Source organism: Brachyhypopomus gauderio, chromosome 15 (assembly GCF_052324685.1).
Source record: "Brachyhypopomus gauderio isolate BG-103 chromosome 15, BGAUD_0.2, whole genome shotgun sequence".
Classification (NCBI taxonomy): Eukaryota; Metazoa; Chordata; class Actinopteri; order Gymnotiformes; family Hypopomidae; genus Brachyhypopomus; species Brachyhypopomus gauderio.
In genome coordinates, this window is record NC_135225.1 from 3,603,830 (window position 1) to 3,624,149 (window position 20,320).

At 46.2% G+C, this 20,320-nt stretch overlaps 1 protein-coding gene across 8 annotated transcripts in view; it reads right to left on the reverse strand.

Moving 5' to 3' along the window:
* kcnma1a (potassium large conductance calcium-activated channel, subfamily M, alpha member 1a) overlaps positions 1-20,320 on the reverse strand; it is a 149,765-nt gene that overhangs the window by 40,912 nt on the left and 88,533 nt on the right. For all 8 annotated transcript variants that reach the window (XM_076974801.1, XM_076974795.1, XM_076974796.1 and 5 more), the window contains exons 7-18: positions 19,733-19,808; positions 19,106-19,276; positions 17,262-17,353; positions 11,680-11,790; positions 11,266-11,371; positions 10,871-10,953; positions 10,116-10,185; positions 9,703-9,858; positions 6,005-6,114; positions 5,574-5,642; positions 1,391-1,477; positions 1,193-1,269 (exon numbers count right to left, since the gene is read on the reverse strand). In XM_076974801.1, coding sequence (XP_076830916.1) covers positions 1,193-1,269; positions 1,391-1,477; positions 5,574-5,642; positions 6,005-6,114; positions 9,703-9,858; positions 10,116-10,185; positions 10,871-10,953; positions 11,266-11,371; positions 11,680-11,790; positions 17,262-17,353; positions 19,106-19,276; positions 19,733-19,808 — 1,208 coding nt within the window. The remainder of the gene's footprint in view (positions 1-1,192; positions 1,270-1,390; positions 1,478-5,573; positions 5,643-6,004; positions 6,115-9,702; positions 9,859-10,115; positions 10,186-10,870; positions 10,954-11,265; positions 11,372-11,679; positions 11,791-17,261; positions 17,354-19,105; positions 19,277-19,732; positions 19,809-20,320) is intronic.

Sequence of the window (20,320 nt, forward strand, 5' to 3'; positions counted from 1 at the left end):
TGCGTTCAGGGTGATCTTTGCTAAATTATTCATCACATGGCTAACTGCTTTGGACAGGTGCTTATATAGGTCAGGTAATAACGAGGCATTATCCCTACATTCATGTTAACGTTTCCTCAGACATAAAACTAATGAAATACCTGCAAAGCCACACACCTACTCAGCTTGAATCTAATGATCTATGCTACAATAACCACTGACAGTGAGTGGAACCGGCGTTGGACTGAGCCCGTACATCCAGCCATACAAATCTTCATGACTCCCTGCTTTTCCCTGCAGTGCCTTCCTGTCAGAATGTGTTCTTGCTGGGCTGAGGTACTGGGAGATGACAGTGGCGAGTCTGAGCACTGCTAGCACGGGGGCTCTCTGGGTAAACAGGGTGGATATGATTAGTAAAATGATGGCGGGCCAGGAGTGTGTTTGCAGTGTGTCTGACAAGGGTGGGCCGGGGCTCTTTGCCTTTTGTTTTTCCACCTGACTGGTGCCATTATCTCCGCATCTCTCCCACTGATGCTAGCGTGGGCTGACAGCCACTCTCTTCAGCCCTGCTAATCACGTCATTGCCTCTTCCCGTCTCTATTTCTCTCCATCTCTCCATCTCTCCCTCATTAGCATGCTGATGACTAGCTGGCCCCCCCTTTTTTTTTCCATATTCTTTTTTTTTCCCGCCCTCCTTGTCATCACTCATTGACCCCCTCCCCCCCTCTTTCTCTCCCTCACTTTCCTAATAATGTGTCTCTCTCCGCTTTCTTCTCTGCCTCTGTGGGAACCTGCCACTATAGGGCGTCATTTCAAGCTGCATCTTGAAGAGCTTTATTCCTGATGTACAGGTCACCCTCATCCTATACTGAAGAAGCACCTTCATCATTACGATATTTTAGAGAGTTTTTACATTTAATAGAGGCACTGAGTAGATCCAAAGGGCAGTAACCTCTGACCTTAAACCAAAAAAGACACACAAAAATCAAAATGAAACGAACACAAGATAGAAAGACAGCTTTATTTTCCTGACAAACACTAAAAAAAAAGGTTTGATCAGAATGAGATCACAGATCAGAACTACAGAATACACAAAATACTAAAAAATTACAAAACACTAAACAGTAAAAAAAACACAAAAGGCCTGTTGCTCTCTGTGGACCCAGTGAGGTGTCGTTGTGCTGGGGGGGGGGGGGGGGGGGGGGGACCTTACCTCTCTTGCAGCCACACTTTTTGATCCTTTTGGGATCTGTGATGTCATCGTGACAAGCTTTGCAGTAGAAAAATGCTCTGAGAGAGAAAACACATGAAAATGAGCACCAGGGTCCCATGCTGACGATAAGGATGTTACAGTAGAGACACAGACACCAGTCAGTCAGTGGGGAGTCTCCTTGGTGAAGGACGTGCAAACCTTTTGACCTCTTTGGCATCACTGGCTATAAAGAACCCCAGAGTTCCCTCCTGCATCTTGACATGGTTCCCGGGGTTGATCAGAATGCTGTTCGGTCAGAGAGAGGATGACACTCGTTAAGAGGAAGCGTGTGAAGCATGCACAGTGAAACGCTCTAATCAAGAGGAATGGTACACTCGTTTCTCTGCCTTTCATCGAATACTGAGGGCCAATCAGAGCCTCTGGTCTGTACTACCACCGGTCAGTTCGCCAATGAAATGGCCTTTATGCTCAGGGAGTACTTCTCTGCGTATTAAATTAAATACTGATATGGGTCAATATATTTCAGCTTTTGATGTCTCATCCAAAGCAAGTACAGTAGCTTAACTGGCGAATCAAAAGGAAAAAAAAGTGAATTTCTTGGCATTTTCAAATTTAGGTTTGTCTGAGGAATGAATAAAAGAGGGAATTAACATCACGGGCATGGACAGGAGAGGGGGGGGGTTGTTTGGGGCATTTGGATTCACAGATGAACTGAAACAGATGGTCAGAGGGTTTGCTCCCATACAGCTGTGGTTAACCTGGATTAGTACTGAGGAGTGGACAGATTAGGAATGACCAGGTCTCTTAGAATGAGGCCACCGCTGAGCTTCAGGGTCTAAGCTAACCGCCCTGGGAAGATCTAGTATGCTGTAGAAGGACATCTCACCCTGAATCTGGGCTGTTTACAGAGAGTAGGGGGCAGCTAGAATGGCGTGATTTTAGGTTTCTGTTCAGCAGACCAAACCGACCCAGAGTCCCACAGTCCAATTGTAAAGAGATAAATTGTAAAGAGGATATTCTGGCGTGATTGGTCCGCAATACAATTTCTTTCAAAGCAGAGGCATCAGTCAGCGTCATACACGTGTACATGTACATACATGTACATGTATCCAAAAATTTTGGAGTCATATAGCAGCCCATTCAAATCAATCTTATTCATGAATGATGTCAAATCGGCTAGCGCGGTCGACGTCTCTGCATGACCACAAATATTAGCAGGAGACTTCCAATGTTTCTGATTCGAACGTCATAGCCCTGCCAAACATGGCCGATCATTTGGAGAACCCTAGACGTGAATGCAGAAAGTCAGTAGTATTGAGAGAGCCACTACTGAGCCACTGTATCATTCCCCGTTAATTAGACAGAGACGGGACGACACAACACAGTCATTAATGCTTGCCTTTGGCTGGGAGTCATCAATGAGACGCGTGATGGCTGAAACATTGGACAGACGTCTGGCCAGAGCCCAGACGAAAGGGAGGAGCTGGTGACTTGCAGCTGGTTAACGCTTCACGACCACATTAGACCTAAGATCTCCTGCACTATTACGCATGCATGCAGGAATGTGATCCGGTGGTACAGCCTGTCAATGCTCTTTCCTCTGGGCTCCACAAACAACCACGTTATTAGAAATGAAAATCAAAAGAGGGGGATTTAATCCATTATAAAGCGATGGCCAGCTTTCTTCACCATGTAAGGGGCAAAATAAATTGCTAAAAGTGATCAAATGAATGTATATGTAATTAAATGCGAAAAAAAAAGCTTCTCCAGATACTTTTTTTGTAGGAGCTTTATATGATTAAATTTCCCCCTTTATAACAAGCAGTACATTGTGCATGCTGTTCAGAAAATGGCACAGTAAACAAAGTGACTCGTTCACCAACATATCCACACACGTTGCTCCCCAAATCTGAGATTTTCACAATGTTTGGCTTCAAACCTAATAGGAGATGCCATGGCAACCGAGGCCCAGAGTCTGATCAAACCTCATATTATGGGAAACAAGGCAAGCATCACATGTGTCACGTGACAGAGTTCAGGCATGCGCTTCCCATGCGGTTACCAAGGTTGTCACCACCAACGGCACATGGCAAAGAGACAGAGCAGAGATGTAGGCCACCGCACGGCGGCACGTAGATGCAAACTGTTGCAGTAACTTCTGTGCAGTTGGATCGTTGTACAGAACACCAAACTGACAGGAAGTGACCCCACTTCATAAACATCTACTCAGAGACGCACAGGCATTAGGGTACGTGATGAGTGACATAGGATGCACGCTAAGACACACACAAACACACACACACACACACACGTCTCTACATTCACTTACAAACATAGCTAACAGACTTGTGAAATACACACATACACACTCCATCCTAGACATGTATCCTATATACATGCTCTCGTGATGAGGTGTTACAGTGGCAATGAAAGTTAAAGAAAGATGGTTGTTATGGACAGTGGCCTTTTTATTTTTTTAACCAGAATAAACACATAATGTTTTCATTTAGTGCCACGTGGTTTTTAATTTAAATGACGGTGGGACAAAAATTCAAACTCAAGTGCCGAGTCAAGTTCAGATATGTGATATTTGTGTTACGTCAGTGTATCTAATGCTGCTTTCTAGTTGCTCAAGGTTCCATACGTCCATTGATTTTGAGCAGATATCTGTGTGTCACCACGTACGTGTGATGTTGTGTGACGTGACACGAACAAAACCAAAAAAAAAACATGAAGTATTATTTTGGTGGACTAAACAGCATAAAAAACAGAAGGGAAGAAAACATTCGCTTGAGGTGACGGACACACACGCACAAAAGAACGGCAACAAATGAGGAAGAAACTGCGAAAAAACGGAATTCATGGAGGAGAAACCAACACGCCGCAGACAAAGAAACAAGTGACTCGAATGAAATGAACTACTCTTTCTGCCTGCAAAGAAGTTAGTGCATGAAGCACAGGGTTCACAGTAAGAAAGTGAGAGATTTTGGCCATATTTCAGAAGGGAGTCGGTACAATGTCCTTAGTTTTTTCCCCCGACAGATGAAGGATCTAAAGTGTGGAGGGGTAAGATAAGGAAGAGGGCATACCGCTTTCTGCTTCTGCAAACAAGAAAACATTACAAATCACACATTTACATGATGCCATGGATGCAAAAAATTAGGCGGTATTTAAAGGGTCAATCATAGTCGCGCCATAGCTGATCTTGCAAAAGATCGTAGAGGGCAAAACAGTGATTTTTTTTTTAGTAATTACAAAAAAAGAAAATGAAAAAGGTTATTTATGTTTTTTTGTTGCTGTTTTGTTTTGTTTTTTATAGCTTCACAGCGCAGAACATGACCCACCAGAGATTATCCTTTCTGATATTTAACATGAACCTGGGAGATTATGTTGTGCCCTCTATAACTTGTGTACAATAAGGAAATCATTAAAGTAACACCCATGGCGAAAATGACTTAAAACACTCCAAGTTTGTTGGCAGGCAGTAAAAACAATCTTCTGCCTTCCTCTCAGATTAAGCTGATTACAGTAAGCGTGTTGGCACAGACGATACTTGAAGAGAGAGGCACTGAGATCGGCAGTACATACAGCGTCTAGGGCAAATGGTCACAGTCAATCAAACAGAAAAGAAAGCTTCTACATATCAACTCAAAGTTGAAAATGAATATTGCAACATGCATCTAAGCCCTGCAGCAAATATATGAGTATATTGCAAAATGGCAAATTAAACTGTGAATTTAATACTGTTCATAATGTAAACCAGACGTCTGAATGGCTTTCTAAGGTTCCAACAAACAAAACTGACTATGCTAGAATGAAAACGATAAAAATCTACTGGCTCCAAGCCATGATTGATCAAGGCCGAATGGAACGTTTTCTGTCAAATATGTCAGACTTCTGTCGAGGCCAGTGTAATGCCACACTCATTAGCTGGTGTGAAATAACATCAAATGCATTAGTAAGAAGTTATACAAAAATGTTTGAAGACAACTTGTGGACGTGGGAAGGTTTGTGGTATTTGGTAAGTTGAGGTTACTAAGACAGAGCGCTTCACGTTATTAGTTCTCATGGTTCAGTTAACAAAATGCAACAGGAGCACTATTGATGGGAGACCGTTTACTTCAGCAGTAAAGCCATCATCAATAGATCACAGTGGGTTTGAGCAGCCATGTCATGACTCTAGCGTGTCACACTGACTCATACATACAATCATAATCGTCTGTTTTTCCCATGAAAACCTTGCTGTATGCTAATTGTAAACGGTGGTGAGGGAAAATGGGGGTGTCAGTGTGCCGGGCCTATCAGAAGACCAAGATGAGAGAGCCATCTGATTGGCCACTCTGGTCATGTGATGCAGTGGGAGGAGCCAAGGAAGACCAACCTGCTTTCCCTCTGCTCTGACTTGTATTCAATAGCGATCAATAACAACTTAAGCTTCACATAACACAGCCTGAGAGAGAGAGAGAGAGAGAGAGAGAGAGAGAGAGAGAGAGATGAGAACAGATCAGTCCTTCCACCTCAAAACAGACACGACTGTCATCACGCAACGTAACTACTGCTCTGTGGCTGCATCGCTCCGTATGATCCGTGATACCAGTAAGGATCTCAGTATCTTAGCGGATACAGAACAGCACTAAATAGAATATTAAATGTACAAATGGATGGTAAGGTTGTCCACACAGTCAAATATCTAGATAATCTTTTAAATATATTGGTTGGAGGTTAAATGTCGTCAATATTATTGTGCATTTAAAAATATGAATCAAAAGGGTGTGATGTGGATCTTGGGTGTCAGGACACGATCTTACTTACTCACAAACTGTAGGAAACGAAAGACCCACGAAGGCACTGGACAGGTACTCGGTGTACATCTCATTGGCCACACCCTCCAGGTAGTATTTCTGCCATGTGTCTTCCTCAATCTGTACAACGTATATTTACATGAGTCACATAAGTATGGCTGAACACATCCGCATACGTTCTATATCCGAGTTATTAGAGCACACATATCCGCATACTCAATAAATCAGGGACTGATATCTGATGAACATCCACAGGAATGTTGGAAAGTCTGAGATCAACCATGTTCACCACAGCCTGATGGTTACAGGCACTTTTAGCCTTCCGTGTCTCTTAGGAGGTTCAAGCGTACATTCACTGGGACTCCGGTCACGTGACTGACGTGGCCAGTCAAGAACATGCCACTTCCTCTCCCGTAGCAGCTCCACGGTGGCTTTGGAAGAACATCTCAGGTCACTGGACTGTTGGGAGGTGAAGTGCTGTCCACTGAACTCTGAGGCATTTGGGGAGATCTGAGCTGCTGAGACTCTCCTCAAGACTTCACCCTGCAGCAGGCGCTGCCAGTGGCATCATTAATGAAGACGGGTGAGGCAGCTCCCATGCCAGACACAGATGCTCCTGCCTGGATGTTTCACGGAGAAGGTGGTACGCGTTTGGATCAGGACCAGTCACTTCTCTTCCTCCACACTTCTCTTCCCATCACTACAGCACAGGTTAATATTCATCTCACCGCTCCACAAGACTGTGTCCCAGACTTTGTGCCAGAACTCAGAGTTTTAATGTACTTTTTAGCAAACTGTAACCCAGCCTTGTCATTCTTATATGGTTAAATATTGATTTAAATACCTCCTAATTATGGCTGACACGCTACGTTTTAACTTCATAGTCACTGTTTCATTCCAAACCCAATGTGCAGGATTACAGAATTAAAAACAAGCATCAGGGTCACCGATGACTATCAGAAATATATTCAAGTGAGTCTTCATATTGTTCTAGTAACAACTAAACAATTTAGAAATCACAAAACCCCAGCAGTGGGCTTCAGGCCCTGTTGGCTAAGAAGGTGGCCGTACGGGTCGTACAGGACGGGCGCGAATCGTGAAGCGCACGGCGTATCCGCACCGGCGCCGCACGACGCTCTCTTCATCACCCCCTCATTACAAGTGTGCGGGGAGGAGGGCGGGCCGAGCTTTGATAAGCAGCAGGGTTATTAGGCAAAGCCCGGCCCATTACTCTGCCATCTCCGAGCAGGCGTCTGCCTGACAGCCGCGTTGCACCGAGGCTCTCGAAGCTGGGCTTCATCTGTAAAGGGAGCCCCCCCCCCGTCTCCGCCGGGCTGAGAGACGCCACGCTTTGGGTGAGCAGTTTAAGGACGGCAGTAATAGGAGGGATCTTGTCATCCTGCCCTGAAGAGATGGGAACCATTTACTTGGGGTTTCCTAAATTACCATCCACATTTGTGTCAGGCCTGTCATGCCGGATGGAAATGCTGTGGGTATGAATTCTCAGCGACGGAGCGATTATTTCCTTGAGCTGCTCCAGACTGCAGGAGGAACGTGGTCTGATCGCCAGCCGCCACGCCAAACACGTCTGTTTACCACGCTTACAAAGCCAGAGGCCTGACAACGCTTAACACGACACATACTGCTTCTTTGTTGGTTAATGGTCTTTGAAAAGATCTCTTCAAGTAAATGTTCCCGCTCCGAACTGTAGGTAATGTAAGCAATGCTCTCTGTGCTTGTGTGAATGTGTCTGCACCCGTGTGTGTGTGTGTGTGTGTGTGTGTGTGTCTCATCAACACCTCACTAATGCCCTCCCGGTTTGTTTCCGGAGTGCCCACTTGGGCGGAGGGTAGGAGTGAGACTGAAGATGCACTCTCACACTTTCACACTCTCACACATTGTCCTGTTGTTCTTCCTCTCGGCGTGATGTGCCACCACTGCCCTGGTCTTCCTCATTACATCCTTAATTAATATGATGAGCTTAGCTGAATGACAGAAGCTGTGGACAATGACTTCACATGGCAAGAACATCGCACAACAGATGAATGCAGATGCTCTGTACTCTATTACTGTTGACTTGGCCATTATAATAAAAGATTGACATTATATATATATATATATATATATATATATATATATATATATATATATATATATATATATATATATATATATATATATATATATATATATAATTTTATGTACTTTTCTTATGGCAACTTTTCAAATGTGTTCTTATATCCCTGGAAATAATTATTTCCTGGAAGCTGGATAGCACAGTATTTGTATTGTGAAAATTAAAGCAAGAGACTAAATAAGTCACTTTAAAAAGTGGATTTGGTTCATAGTTAACATTTTACATTTGTTTGCAGGTCCCCGTGCAGAGTTATCATGACCCAGGGCTCGGCACGCGACCATGAGGACAAGTCATGAGAATCTAGCTTTCACAGACCCTCATTTCCTTCTCATTTCTGCTCAACTTGTGCAGACACAAATGAAAATAAATTCCATTTAAAGTAATGGGAAGAGAAGTAAACCTGAGGGTGAAACACAAGGACGTGTAGAGAGGCCGGGACACTCCAGCTACGTCTCCAACTGGCCCAACCGAGAGCAGCAGCCTATTCTGATTTTCCAAAATGCATCAGAACCGGCAGCTGAGCTAATGTTGACCCCTGCTCCTCCACGCTCAGTAGACCCGCCGGACAGTTTAAGAGAAGTGCTTTGATCGGGTAGGAAGCCATCTGACAGGATGTTTGGATTCCAGCCTGCGTGTTTGAGTCCTTTTCGTTAAGATCTCTAAATGTGCGTGCGTGTTCCGCAGTCTGGCATGGGTGGTCCCGATGTCGTCTCTTTGGGGAAGGAGAGACTTATGACTGATGCACCCTGCAGATGTTTCCATAGATACCACATCTTAACAGTCATTACAGATATTCTTCATTTTTCTGTGACATGAGAATGTTTCTCTTACAGTGTTCCACCTTGATGTTAAGCGCCTGCGTTGAGTCCAAAAATCAAAGCCAATCTTATGGCCCCTTCTGGAATAGGCAGTAAATTTCACGATCCCTGTGTAGGTCCATAGTCCGAGTTCTCTCTCCCATCTGAATTCAGCCCCCCCCCCAAGCACACCCCCACGCACACCCCAAACACTCATCCACGTCCCCAAATCCTTCACCCATTCATCCCACATTCACAAATGGCCTGGGCCAGAGGTGTAAGTCATTTCTCCTCACGAACTCCACTGCCCTGTTCTGATCGGATGTTTTCTCATTCATTAGGACGGCTCCTCTGATAGAGCCATGTGTGTGTGCGGCGGGTCTGTCCCTCCTAGTGTGACTATAAATACAGATTGCTTTGGGGTGCTGCTCGTTGACTATAGATCAGACACATGGTTCGCATTTCCCTGCTATATCAGCACACAGGGGGACGGTAAATTCAGCAAGAGAAAAACCGCTAATTTACATTCTCGCCTCCGCAGTGCAATTGACTCATATAAATTACTTCATAATGGTGACAGCAATGCTGTGTTGCTGTCCTGAGCAGGTCTCAAATGAGACGGCGGGGCTCGGGAGATGATTTACGCGGCACCATAATGGCCTGCGTGATGGAGCTGCAGTGGGAACGGACTCCGAATCCGCTCTCCGCCCGAGCAGGATGGACGGCTGCGAGCTTTTTTTTTTATCTGCGCGGGAGCTCGGGGACCAACTCTACCTTGATGTATGACCTCATGGAGAAGAGGTTGGCGAGCATGGTGGACAGGCCCTGTGCCAGGCAGCTCTGGGCGATGAAGCCTGCCTTCAGCTCAGCCAGACAGATCGCATCATCCCCCTCTTTCCAATTCCAGCTGGGGATGTTTAACAGATGGGCCTGAAAACACAGGAGAGCAGGGAAGGCAACGTCAAGATGGTCTCCTAGAGCCATCTCAGTGAGAAGAAATGTTCATCAAATACATGTGTCGAAATGAATAAAACACACTGTGAAACAAATGGAAGAATCATGATGGGTGATGCTTAATTATATTTGTAAATGAAATCAAGGTGCATAGTGCCAAACATGATTAGGTAATTACATGTCGGTGTATTCAAACCTTAACACGAGTTCAGAACTACCAAGCTGAGTGTTACCTTGTTGTGGTACTGCAACATTTGAGTGATTATTCTTATCTTTGGATGGTAGTTCTTGATTGATATTACTCTGTAATAAAAAAGAAACATACAGATAAATTACAGCTCGATCCATTTCCAAACCAAACCAAATTAATCATCCATTTCGACAGCTGAGCCTGTGAACAGCGCACAGAGAGCTAGAGTTGGGCTGTTTCTTTTGAACTCGGCCCGGTTTCTTTCTACAGGTCCATAAAAAAGTGAGGTGAGGAATTTATTTGCATATGAAGCTGGTTTATGCAACATTAGGTCTTTATAAGAGAGAGAGTGTTGAAGAGCACCCAGACTTCTGCCTAAAAAAATATTTGATTTTCCTCTGGTCTGGATGGAGGTCCCGCCCATAACCTGGATGATCTGAAGAATGGTAGCCCTCATGGTCCCGACCCTCCTGCAGCAATATGAACTGCCTTGGGGAGGAGAACGTTTCTCCAAGGTCTTTTCATCTGGTTCCAGATAAAACATGTGTGGTCCTGGGTATTAAGCAGGACTCGAGATGTGCTGTGTTTTCAGTCTCTCATTCACACCTCTTTTTAAACATTGAAGGGGGCCGACACACCTCAAGTCCCCAAACATGACACCGAACACCAGAACCTCTCCTGCAGGCATTTCTAAACAAAGAGCCTGCTTGTTTGAATGTGCAAGTAAATCATTGTGGAAACAAGATTAATGGAAACAAATACTACTTGTAATCGTGGGCGAATGGCAAAGGTTCTCACCTCATTATATTGGAGGCATCTTCTGCGTCTGGGTCTGCACAGTACTTATTTGCGAGAATCAGGCATGCGTCTGCTGACTCAATCTATAGTTTCGATGAAACAATACAAAGAGAAACGAACACAGGTTTTTATTAAATAATGATTAATCTACAGGGACAGTATATCCGTAACATCTTTGCATCCTCAGACTGAAACGGGCCCCTTATATAAACTAAGCCTCAGATGAAATAGGATCAGGTATTATCAACACCAAGATTCTCTGCTCACTGTACTTAGAGTTTAATGTTATTTAATAATGCTAATTATGTCTCTTGCAGTCCACAGATTAGAATGGCATGACGAGATACGTTTGTTTAATGCCTCATGAGATGTTCTCCTCAATGGGAGGTCGTTACCTTGACCCTAGCCAGGTCGTGTGGGTTGAGAACAGAACCTTGGTAGAATTCCACCTGAGTGAAGTGACGTTTGAACAAGGCTTCCAGCTCAAGATTAGGGGAAATACTACGAAGAGAGAGAGAGAGAGAGAGAGAGAGAGAGAGAGAGAGAAAGAGTGTGTGAGAGAGTGTGTGTGTGAGAGAGAGAGAGAGAGAGTGTGTGAGTGTGAGAGAGAGAGAGAGAGAAAGAGAGAACGAGCATCTCAATATCCCAGTATAATTTGTATTTGGCCAAATTACATGAAAACCTGTCCATTGATAGATTTTGATAGATTTTTCTAAAGTTGGTTTTTTTAGTCTTCCAGTGCCAATAAAGCTCCAAACACTTTTTTCAATATTGCTTTATACTTATCGACAGAATAGAATTATACTCACTTATGGAGAAAAACAATTTCTACATTGACATCATCCCTGTCCTTGTGTAGGAAGTCTTTAAGGAAGTTGGAAACACTTTCAAGTGTGATATGACCGCAGACCACAATGTGCCTGAAAAGGGGAAAATTCAGCTTAACAGCATAAACGGAGACAAAGCAAATGGCACAAACAGGAAAAAGATCAAGAAGAGGCAGAAATGGCTCCTAACAGACACCGTCTCTTCTCTACATCGCCAAACCTTCGTCATATCTTCATTACTTCAGATCTACACTCCATGTGAAATCTTACACAGCACGAAAAACATTACACACTTAGCCTAGATCATCTTTAAATGCAGCTGTATGTATTACTATTTGATTTGAAAGCTGATTTCAGAGTGTTGTACATGTTTATACCCAAACCACCCTACTGAATAAATGCGTGCTGACAGAGACGTGTACGTCAGTGCAACACAAACGTCCCCAGAGCGTGTCAGGTCTGCAGCTGACGGGCACTTCAGCCATGACCTCATGGTTTCTGGAATCTTCCTGGTCACTTGCTGCTGCTTTTCATATGCATATGTGAGATGCAATCTTTGTATTCAGGACTGGGACTGAGGTCGTGACCTTCGGACGCCCGCTGGGTCACTCCGACCACTGTTCCCGCGGTCAGCTCTAGTTTCACGCTCTCGGAGCTCGAGCTGTACTCTAATCAGACAGCAGGTCCCCTTTGCCTGAGTCAGGGGCTCTCTATGCCTGTCCAACTATTCAGGGTGTCAGTCAGCGTTAGTTTCCCAAAAATATATATCTCAAATGCTGTTTTGCCTTCACATAAAGAACAAAACTCATTGTTAACACTGAACACTAATGATGGTCTCTGGGTCTATTGTTTGATAGAACAATGGCCTCCACTGGTGCGTCAGAAACAAATGTCTGAGGGGGAACTTCAGCTGCCAGGGGAGCACACTTTGGATCTCCAAAAGACGTCATGAACATTGCAGAACAATAACAGTGCTTTATTTGTTAACCACATTTCCATGCATGAGGTCTGCAGGCCAGCTCAAATCCTGGATCTCCTCAGAACTGCTGTGGTCAGAGCGTGAAGAACAGCAAGCACACACTCATCAATCTAACCCCCCCCCCCAGGGCCCAACGTCCTCAGACTTGGACAAAGAACACGCACTTTTGTGGTTCAAATGGAAAGTGTGCGTGCGTGTGCATGTGTGTTTTACTCTTAGGTGCGAGAGTACGCATTTGTGATTCCATTTGAAAGCGTGTGTTTGTGTTCAGAGACCTCAGCCATGCCCAGCAGCAGGTTCCCACTGGCTGGAGGGGGAGTGGCCAATCAGGCTGGAGGGGGAGTGGCCAATCAGGCTGGAGGGGGAGTGGTCAAGAAGGCTTTCACTGGCTAGAGGGGGAGTGGCCGTTCAGGCTGGAGGGGGAGTGGCCGTTCAGGCTTCTACTGGCTGGAAGGGGAGTGGCCAATCAGGCTGGAGGGGGAGTGGTCAAGAAGGCTTCCACTGGCTGGAGGGGGAGTGGCCAATCAGGTTGGAGGGGGAGTGGCCAAGCAGGCTTCTACTGGCTTGAAGGGGAGTGGACAAGCAGGCTTCCACTGGCTGGAGGGGGAGTGGCCAATCAGGTTGGAGGGGGAGTGGCCAATCAGGTTGGAGGGGGAGTGGCCAAGCAGACTTCCACTGGTTGGAGGGGGAGTGGCCAAGAAGGCTTCTACTGGCTGCCCTGTCTGGATGCATCTGAACATAATGGCCTTCACAGATCTTGCCTCCATCCCTCTAAGTATTTTAATGAGCAGTTGTAATTGTATGCTTGGCTGTCCTGAGATGAGAGGACCATGTTGAGCTGCAAAAGCAGCCAGCCGTGTCTGGCGAAGGGCTACACTGATCACGCACACATTATTCATGTTTTCCTATTCCCAAACACCCTCTTTAGAGCTTCTACTAAATCTGAAGGATGTGTGGGACAGGGCTACGACATTTTTCTATATAACCGAAATAAATGGCCTCTGGCACACACAGACACAGTGAGCGTGTGTCAGACATCTTGTCTCCATATTTGGATGAGTTATCAGTGAAGCGTGATCATGCTACTGATTGTGTTGCTCCTCCAGGGGTGTGCGCTCTCTGTGTTTATGGTACAAAGGCATTCGGGAGAGCGTTAGGTAAGCCCAACGCCACCGCAGCCGGCCAAAATCCTCGTCACTTGTCACGTTGTACTCCTCCAGTAGCACGAAGAGGGTGGAGTAATGTAAATACTTGCTACCGTACCTCAAACTGATGTTCACAATTTCCCTTTATGTTACTCTGTTACACTACACAAAGTAGCCTCTAAAAAGTAGAGTCATTTAATCCAGAATTCAGAGTATTAACGAAGGTTTTGAGGCGACTTAACTGAAGTAAGATACTCAGGTTAGTACAACACTACACAGAGAACATCACACAGTGGAGACGTGGATTCACAGCGAGATGGTCCACATGAAAGGAGGAAGAAATGTGAATAAATAAAAAAGGAAACATTTCAGAAGCACAAATTCAGCACACGCACATGCAGCGTGGAGCATGCAAAGGAGCAGGACGAAACACCTCCAATCACAACGTGCATTTCAAAACAACACAACAAGAAAAGCAGCGAAGAAAGAAGAGCAAAAGCTAGAGTATCAGCGACAGTAGATAGCCGCTAACAGCTACTGCTCTAACGCTTACACCCGAGAGCACAGCGCCCAACCAGCAGAGAGCACTCTCCACAGACAGCAGCACTGCCCCCCTCCGGGGTACGTGTGTGCAGCGTAAACACCACTGTGCCCCTCGCAGGGGGCTCCAGAGAGCTGTAATGATGATGTGAATGATGGCACTCTGAAGAATAAGTGCAGAGGTTGGATCATGATGTCTAGAACATACCGTTGTTAACACAGGAACCTCACTGAACAGAATCAGTGTAAGGTCATATCCTTTGATGTGTTTGTTTCTCTTGAAAATGCAAGACTTCGGCATGGACAACGGCTGCATTTAACTGGATACTTGCTAGTAACACAGACGCCATAACACAGTAACTATCAGAAGAAAGTTGAGCAATAAGAATCAGTCCGTCATGCCCAGCCAGGTCTGTTGTGCTGGTCTCACGAGGGTGATTAGACTTCCACTGATCACTCTGATCACACTTCAGTGTGTTACCACACACACACACACACACAGGTCTGGGCAGCTGTGGGCCCACACTGTCAGTGAGGCAGGTACACAGCGATGTGGTGCGGGAGCTCTGGGTTCAGGTAGGGTTCACACGCCTCTCAGCTCACGGCCCTGCTGTTTCAGCACAGCTCCAGTGCAGACAGCAGGGAGCAGCCCTGCACTTCATTACGGCCGCACGTCCAGGCCCGGCTTCACCGCGGCCCCCATGGCTGAACGCTGCACTTAGATGTGGATGCTATAGCCCTGATTACACATCAGCCTGCTCCCTGAGCCCGACTGGAATTAACGGACCTCGCAGGACCGTAATCTCTAGGACCTCAGAGCAGAATGCAATAGAAAAGTTGATATGCAGGTTTTAAACAGAAACTTTCGGAGTGAGGATAATGATATTTCACATAGTCATTCTGAGTCACTGGGAGAAATGTAAAATATTCCCCAGTGAGATGACAAAAGGTACAGACTACAGTTACGGAACAATGGAAAGACCTAGTCTTTTTGAACTTTTGAAAAACACAATTTTAAATACCATATAAAGGCTCATAATACACACGATTTACAACAGCTTGCTGTCAAACAAAGTACCGTTTTATTACTTTAGTCATTACACAAAGGATTACACAAATTCATTCAGAAACATCTTAAACCAATAAGATACAGTAAACAGTCTGCAGTTAAAGCAGTAATGCGCTGTAAAGAACAAGAAGGACCTCCCCTAACCTGTGCCTGTATGAAATGTGCCAACACGAAAAATAAATACATTTCCTAACACATTTATTTATACATGCCCTAATGCGTCCATTCATAAGAACACACTCACGTTCATACTTCTACAATAACAGCCTGGTAACTCTGTTTCAGCTCGGCCTCAGAGATGGAGCCAAGCCACCTGTAATCGCAACCACATGTATTTCTGAGTGGAGAGAGAGTGAGAGTTAGAGTGTGTGAGAGTGAGATAGACAGAGAGAGAGAGAGAGAGAGAGAGAGAGAGAGAGAGAGAGAGAGAGAGAGAGAGGGAGAGGGAGAGCCCAGTTTCCTGACAGACCCTTCTCTCAACACCAGGCTTCTAATCCAACCACAGAGCTGGGGCCAAACATAACATTTCATCAATCTTGTTACAGTGACAGGCAGACAGCATCAAACAAAGAGGCTCCTGATGGCTTTACTCTCTCCTCACTCAGGATCTGCCTTAAACCTGGTGAAAGCTAGCGTGGACCGTGTGCCTATTCCACACTGAGAGAAACAAAGAAAAAGAGAGAGAATTGTAGAAAGAGAGAGAGAGAGAGAGATCGGTGGAGAGAGAGAGAGAGAGAGAGATCGGTGGAGAGAGAGAGAGATCGGTGGAGAGAAGGTTTCATAAATGTGAGCACTCGGGGAGAATCGCTGTGCTGATGACAGGATCGTGTTTGAGCCAGAAACGAGTGGGTGTTCAAAACAGCCACGTTAAGGCCAAACAGCGACCTCTGCAAAACAAAACCACAACTACACGGGGCACAAGAAAAGAGCACGCGGGGATGCAAACCAAGCAGAGAGGCGTCTGTGGGCCGAGGGCCGGCTCTGGGAGCTGGGCCAGCCCGGCATCGGGGTGTGGGGTGGGGCATGACCAGAGGCACACACACACACACACACACAGGACAGGCCGGCGGCCAGGGGAGCATCTCTCACGGCAGCAGGCATGGCCAACGAGAAAAGCCGAACACACCTCTAGATGTGTGGAGGACAGCTACACGACGGACACGGCAACAGAAGCGCAAAACGAGGGTGGTGGTGGGGGGGGGGGGGGGGGGGGGGGCTGAGACTTGAAAAGCAGACAAGAAAAACGCAATTAAGGTCCTTTATCAGAGAAGACTGCTAGCAGCTAGGTAAGGTCTTCATGGCTGTCTTTCAGAAAGTTATAGGACGTTTGACAACTGCTGACTACATTGAAATTACAAAAAGAATGAGAGAAACAGCAGTAGTGAGACGTGGAGAATGGGACGGATGCAGCAGACGGGACGTTCTGAGAAGTGGCCACAGTCACAGAGACAAGGGACACGTCGTGGTGTCCATGGCCACGTGCTCCAGTCACAGTGTGACATTCACTTCTCTGTTCGTTCTACAGCCAAGTTCTAGGACTCTGCTCAGGGGTTTGGGGGGGGGCTACATGTATCAAGCCACTCTAATGGGGGGGTTGGGGGGGGGGGGGGGTAGTGAGGAGTCCCACAACCACACCTGCTGCTGTGTTTAGACTTACTTTCGGCCTCGTGTCGAGTTATAACCCCCTCCGTATTTCTTCCGATTAAGGATGAGAGCAGCGATTTCTGGTACGTAGCGAGCAAACATGGCCTACATGCACGAAACAGAAGAAGAGAGGGCATGCAGAGAGGGGTGGGACAGGGCAGACACCTCCGCCCCCGGGGGTACTTACTTTCTGCCATTTACCGCGCTATAGGAACCACCGTATTTCTTGCGGTTTCCTATTAACTCTATGATTTCAGGGACGTAGCTGGCAAACATGGCCTGAGGAGAAGATAGGAGACAGAAGCAGACACTAAAAAAGAGTGTGCAGTGGCAGGGGGGGGGCTAGAACCCGCCCCCCCACGCACAGGTCTGGGGAGGGATGGACCAGGCGCAAAAAAAAACCCACATGTACCACCTCTGGTTGAGCGATTAGGAACTCTCGATAACGTGTGTTTGGGGAGTTTAATACTGGGGGTCGGGAAACATCGTAAAAAATTGCAACTGTATGAGAAAAGAGCTCAGAAATCCAAAAAGAGGGTCTTGATTACCAGAGAAATGCAGGTCTGGGGACGAAAAAAAAATAGAAAGTACCACAGTTTAAGGCCAATGGTTTGGAGGAAAAAAACGAAAATGTCAAAAGAAGCCACAACAACAACAAAAAAGGAGGGAGGCAGGGAGAGTGTCATCATGTGACAGCACTGAAAAACGAAGAAAAAGGAGAAGAAAAAGGAGAAGAAAAACCCCTGTGTGCCATGTTTAGTCCAACTAACACTGGTGATGTGGCAGGCTGATCTGAATAGTCCAGGCCGAACGTCCACAGCTGCAGAAGCCATCAGGACTCACCGGAGAGGCTGCGGGACCGAGCGGGACGCGTCTGACGTGTCTCACCACCTGACCGGAGACGTCTGTCCCGTCTGGGGCTTGGCCCCTTCAGCGTCTCTCGGGGGACGGAAGAGGACATTGGCCTGACCAGAGCCGACGCTCGACGCCGAGCCCATATCCACTACGATAACTACCAGGCCTCTCCGAAACGAAGCAGGAACCCGTCACTGTGGTGACGCTGTAACAGCTGGTTTATCTGAGCTGTTATACCGTGCTCGTCTGCGCTGTGTCTCTGAGCTTTTTGGTTTATATCCATTGTCTCCTGTCTCTGAACTTAGTCGACATCTGGTCCGCTCTGTAGTGGAATAGTATTTGTATAACGTTTCTTTTCTGTCTGTATATAGCCTGTAGTTATTTGGGCTGAAACTCTTTTGTGGTCTAATCTAAAACCTGCATGTGCAGCTATAGTATTTGTACAGGAATTCTATTTTTGATCAGTTTTTGACTATACCTGTATCATCTGTACAGTAATCAGTAACCCGTTTAAAGTTGCCTGTAGCTATTTTGTTTATTGTCCACAAGTTACACGTGTTACGTTATAACCATATTTGTTATGTTGTGTTTTCATCTGTAGCTGTTTTGTCAGTAAGCTGTATATATCCATCTAACACCCTGGACGCAAGTGTAGCGGCAGCTAAAGGCAGGAGCACACACACACACACACACACGGGCAACAGGGTGTGTGCAGCAGCTGTTGCTGTGGTAACGTTCAGACAGGACTATGGGCCATCATCCTGCCACTGTGTTGGTTGGATTTCGGGGGAGAGACACAGAAGGGTGGGGAAGTCTCCTGAAACCGCAACTGCTTTAAGAAAACGGCACTTGACATTAGCAGACTTGATCAAAATAGCAATTTTTTTTAGCATACTAGCATTAACAGCAATACAAAATATTCTTCCTCGTCGAGCATATCAACATGTCAGTTCTACATGAGGTATCGTGGGAAATGGAAGAACTCTTCACGGGAGGACAGGGACTGTAGAGACAGTGTGGAAATACGCAACGTGGCGAGTATTTCATCAGGACACTATGAGGACTATGGACAGGTGATAATTATGGGCTTTGTAAAGAATCGTCTTAAAGTTTACGTGAAGGGATGAATGACGTGGTGTGTGAAGGGGGCTTATGCACATATGAAACTCATTTTACCAGACCGCCGAGGATGAAGAAGACCATGAAGAGTCGTCCCAGGGTGGTTTTCGCACAGACGTCTCCGTATCCCACCGTGGACATAGTGACCATGAGCAAGTACACACATTCCCAATATGAAAGCGGCTGGGAATTTTGGAAGTTTTCCCAAGGATCCCCTGAGTTTTCCACCTGCAGGTAAGAGGTGAGAGCGTGAAAGACATTACCGAGACGAGCCAACGCTCAGAGTTTAGTTCTAAACCTGATCCTCTACCGCCATCTACTGTTCATTCACTGTACAGCCACCACTAAATGTGGGGCAGCCAGGAGGGGCTTTTATGTGCTTGAACTGTGAGAGGAACCAAACAGGTGGCTTTACTGTAGATCAGAGTCTCTGCTGCCATCTAGTGGCACAGATGTCCTCTGGCAAATCCTGATAAGGGAATAGAAAGAAAAACTGAATATTTAGTATCTTCGCTATAACAAGAACTAAAAATAAAGACGTCGGCCGTGTTACGTTCGTTCCTCCTCACGTTTTTTGTTTTTGTTCGTTGTTACTCTTTGACTGGATTTGTACCTACACTTGCGTGTGGGTTTCTCGTGTCGGGGGTTTTGCGGGGGCGGGGCTTGTGTGAGTTTCTCACTCACCAGATGAATGAATCCTGCAGCAGTGAGCCATGTGCTTATGAAGATGGAACACAGGTTCACCAGCTTGATGGAATTACTGTGAGAGACGAGAGTCACGTCACACCTCTCAAAGTGAAACGCATCGCACTGACGTACAGATCAGTCATCTACTGAGCCCAACACACACGGGACCAGGCCGGCCAGTGGCGTCTTGCTGCGAGCAAACACACGGTTATCACAAACCAATCACGTCATACAGTGGGAAGCCCAGCGCTGGCCTTCAGCTCAACTCATTAAAGCTTTTTTTGCCATACAGCTGATCTGACACTAATTAAAAAAAGAAAAAAAAAAAAAAGAAATCAGACCATCCCAAGTAAGGCAGAGATGGAGCGTTTGGGTGAGCGCTGGCTGCGGCCAGCACACGTCTGCGTTCTGGACCGCGAGAGGAGCCGTCCGTCGTCTGCCCGACGATTTCAACAATTTCAAGGGTGACAACTTATTAGCAACATCTTCAGCAACCCCATCGCGCCCCTCTGCTCTGCAACTCCCTGACCTATCGGCTGAAGATGCCACACAGTGTCTGGGGGAGCGTAGGTGGGGTCAACCACA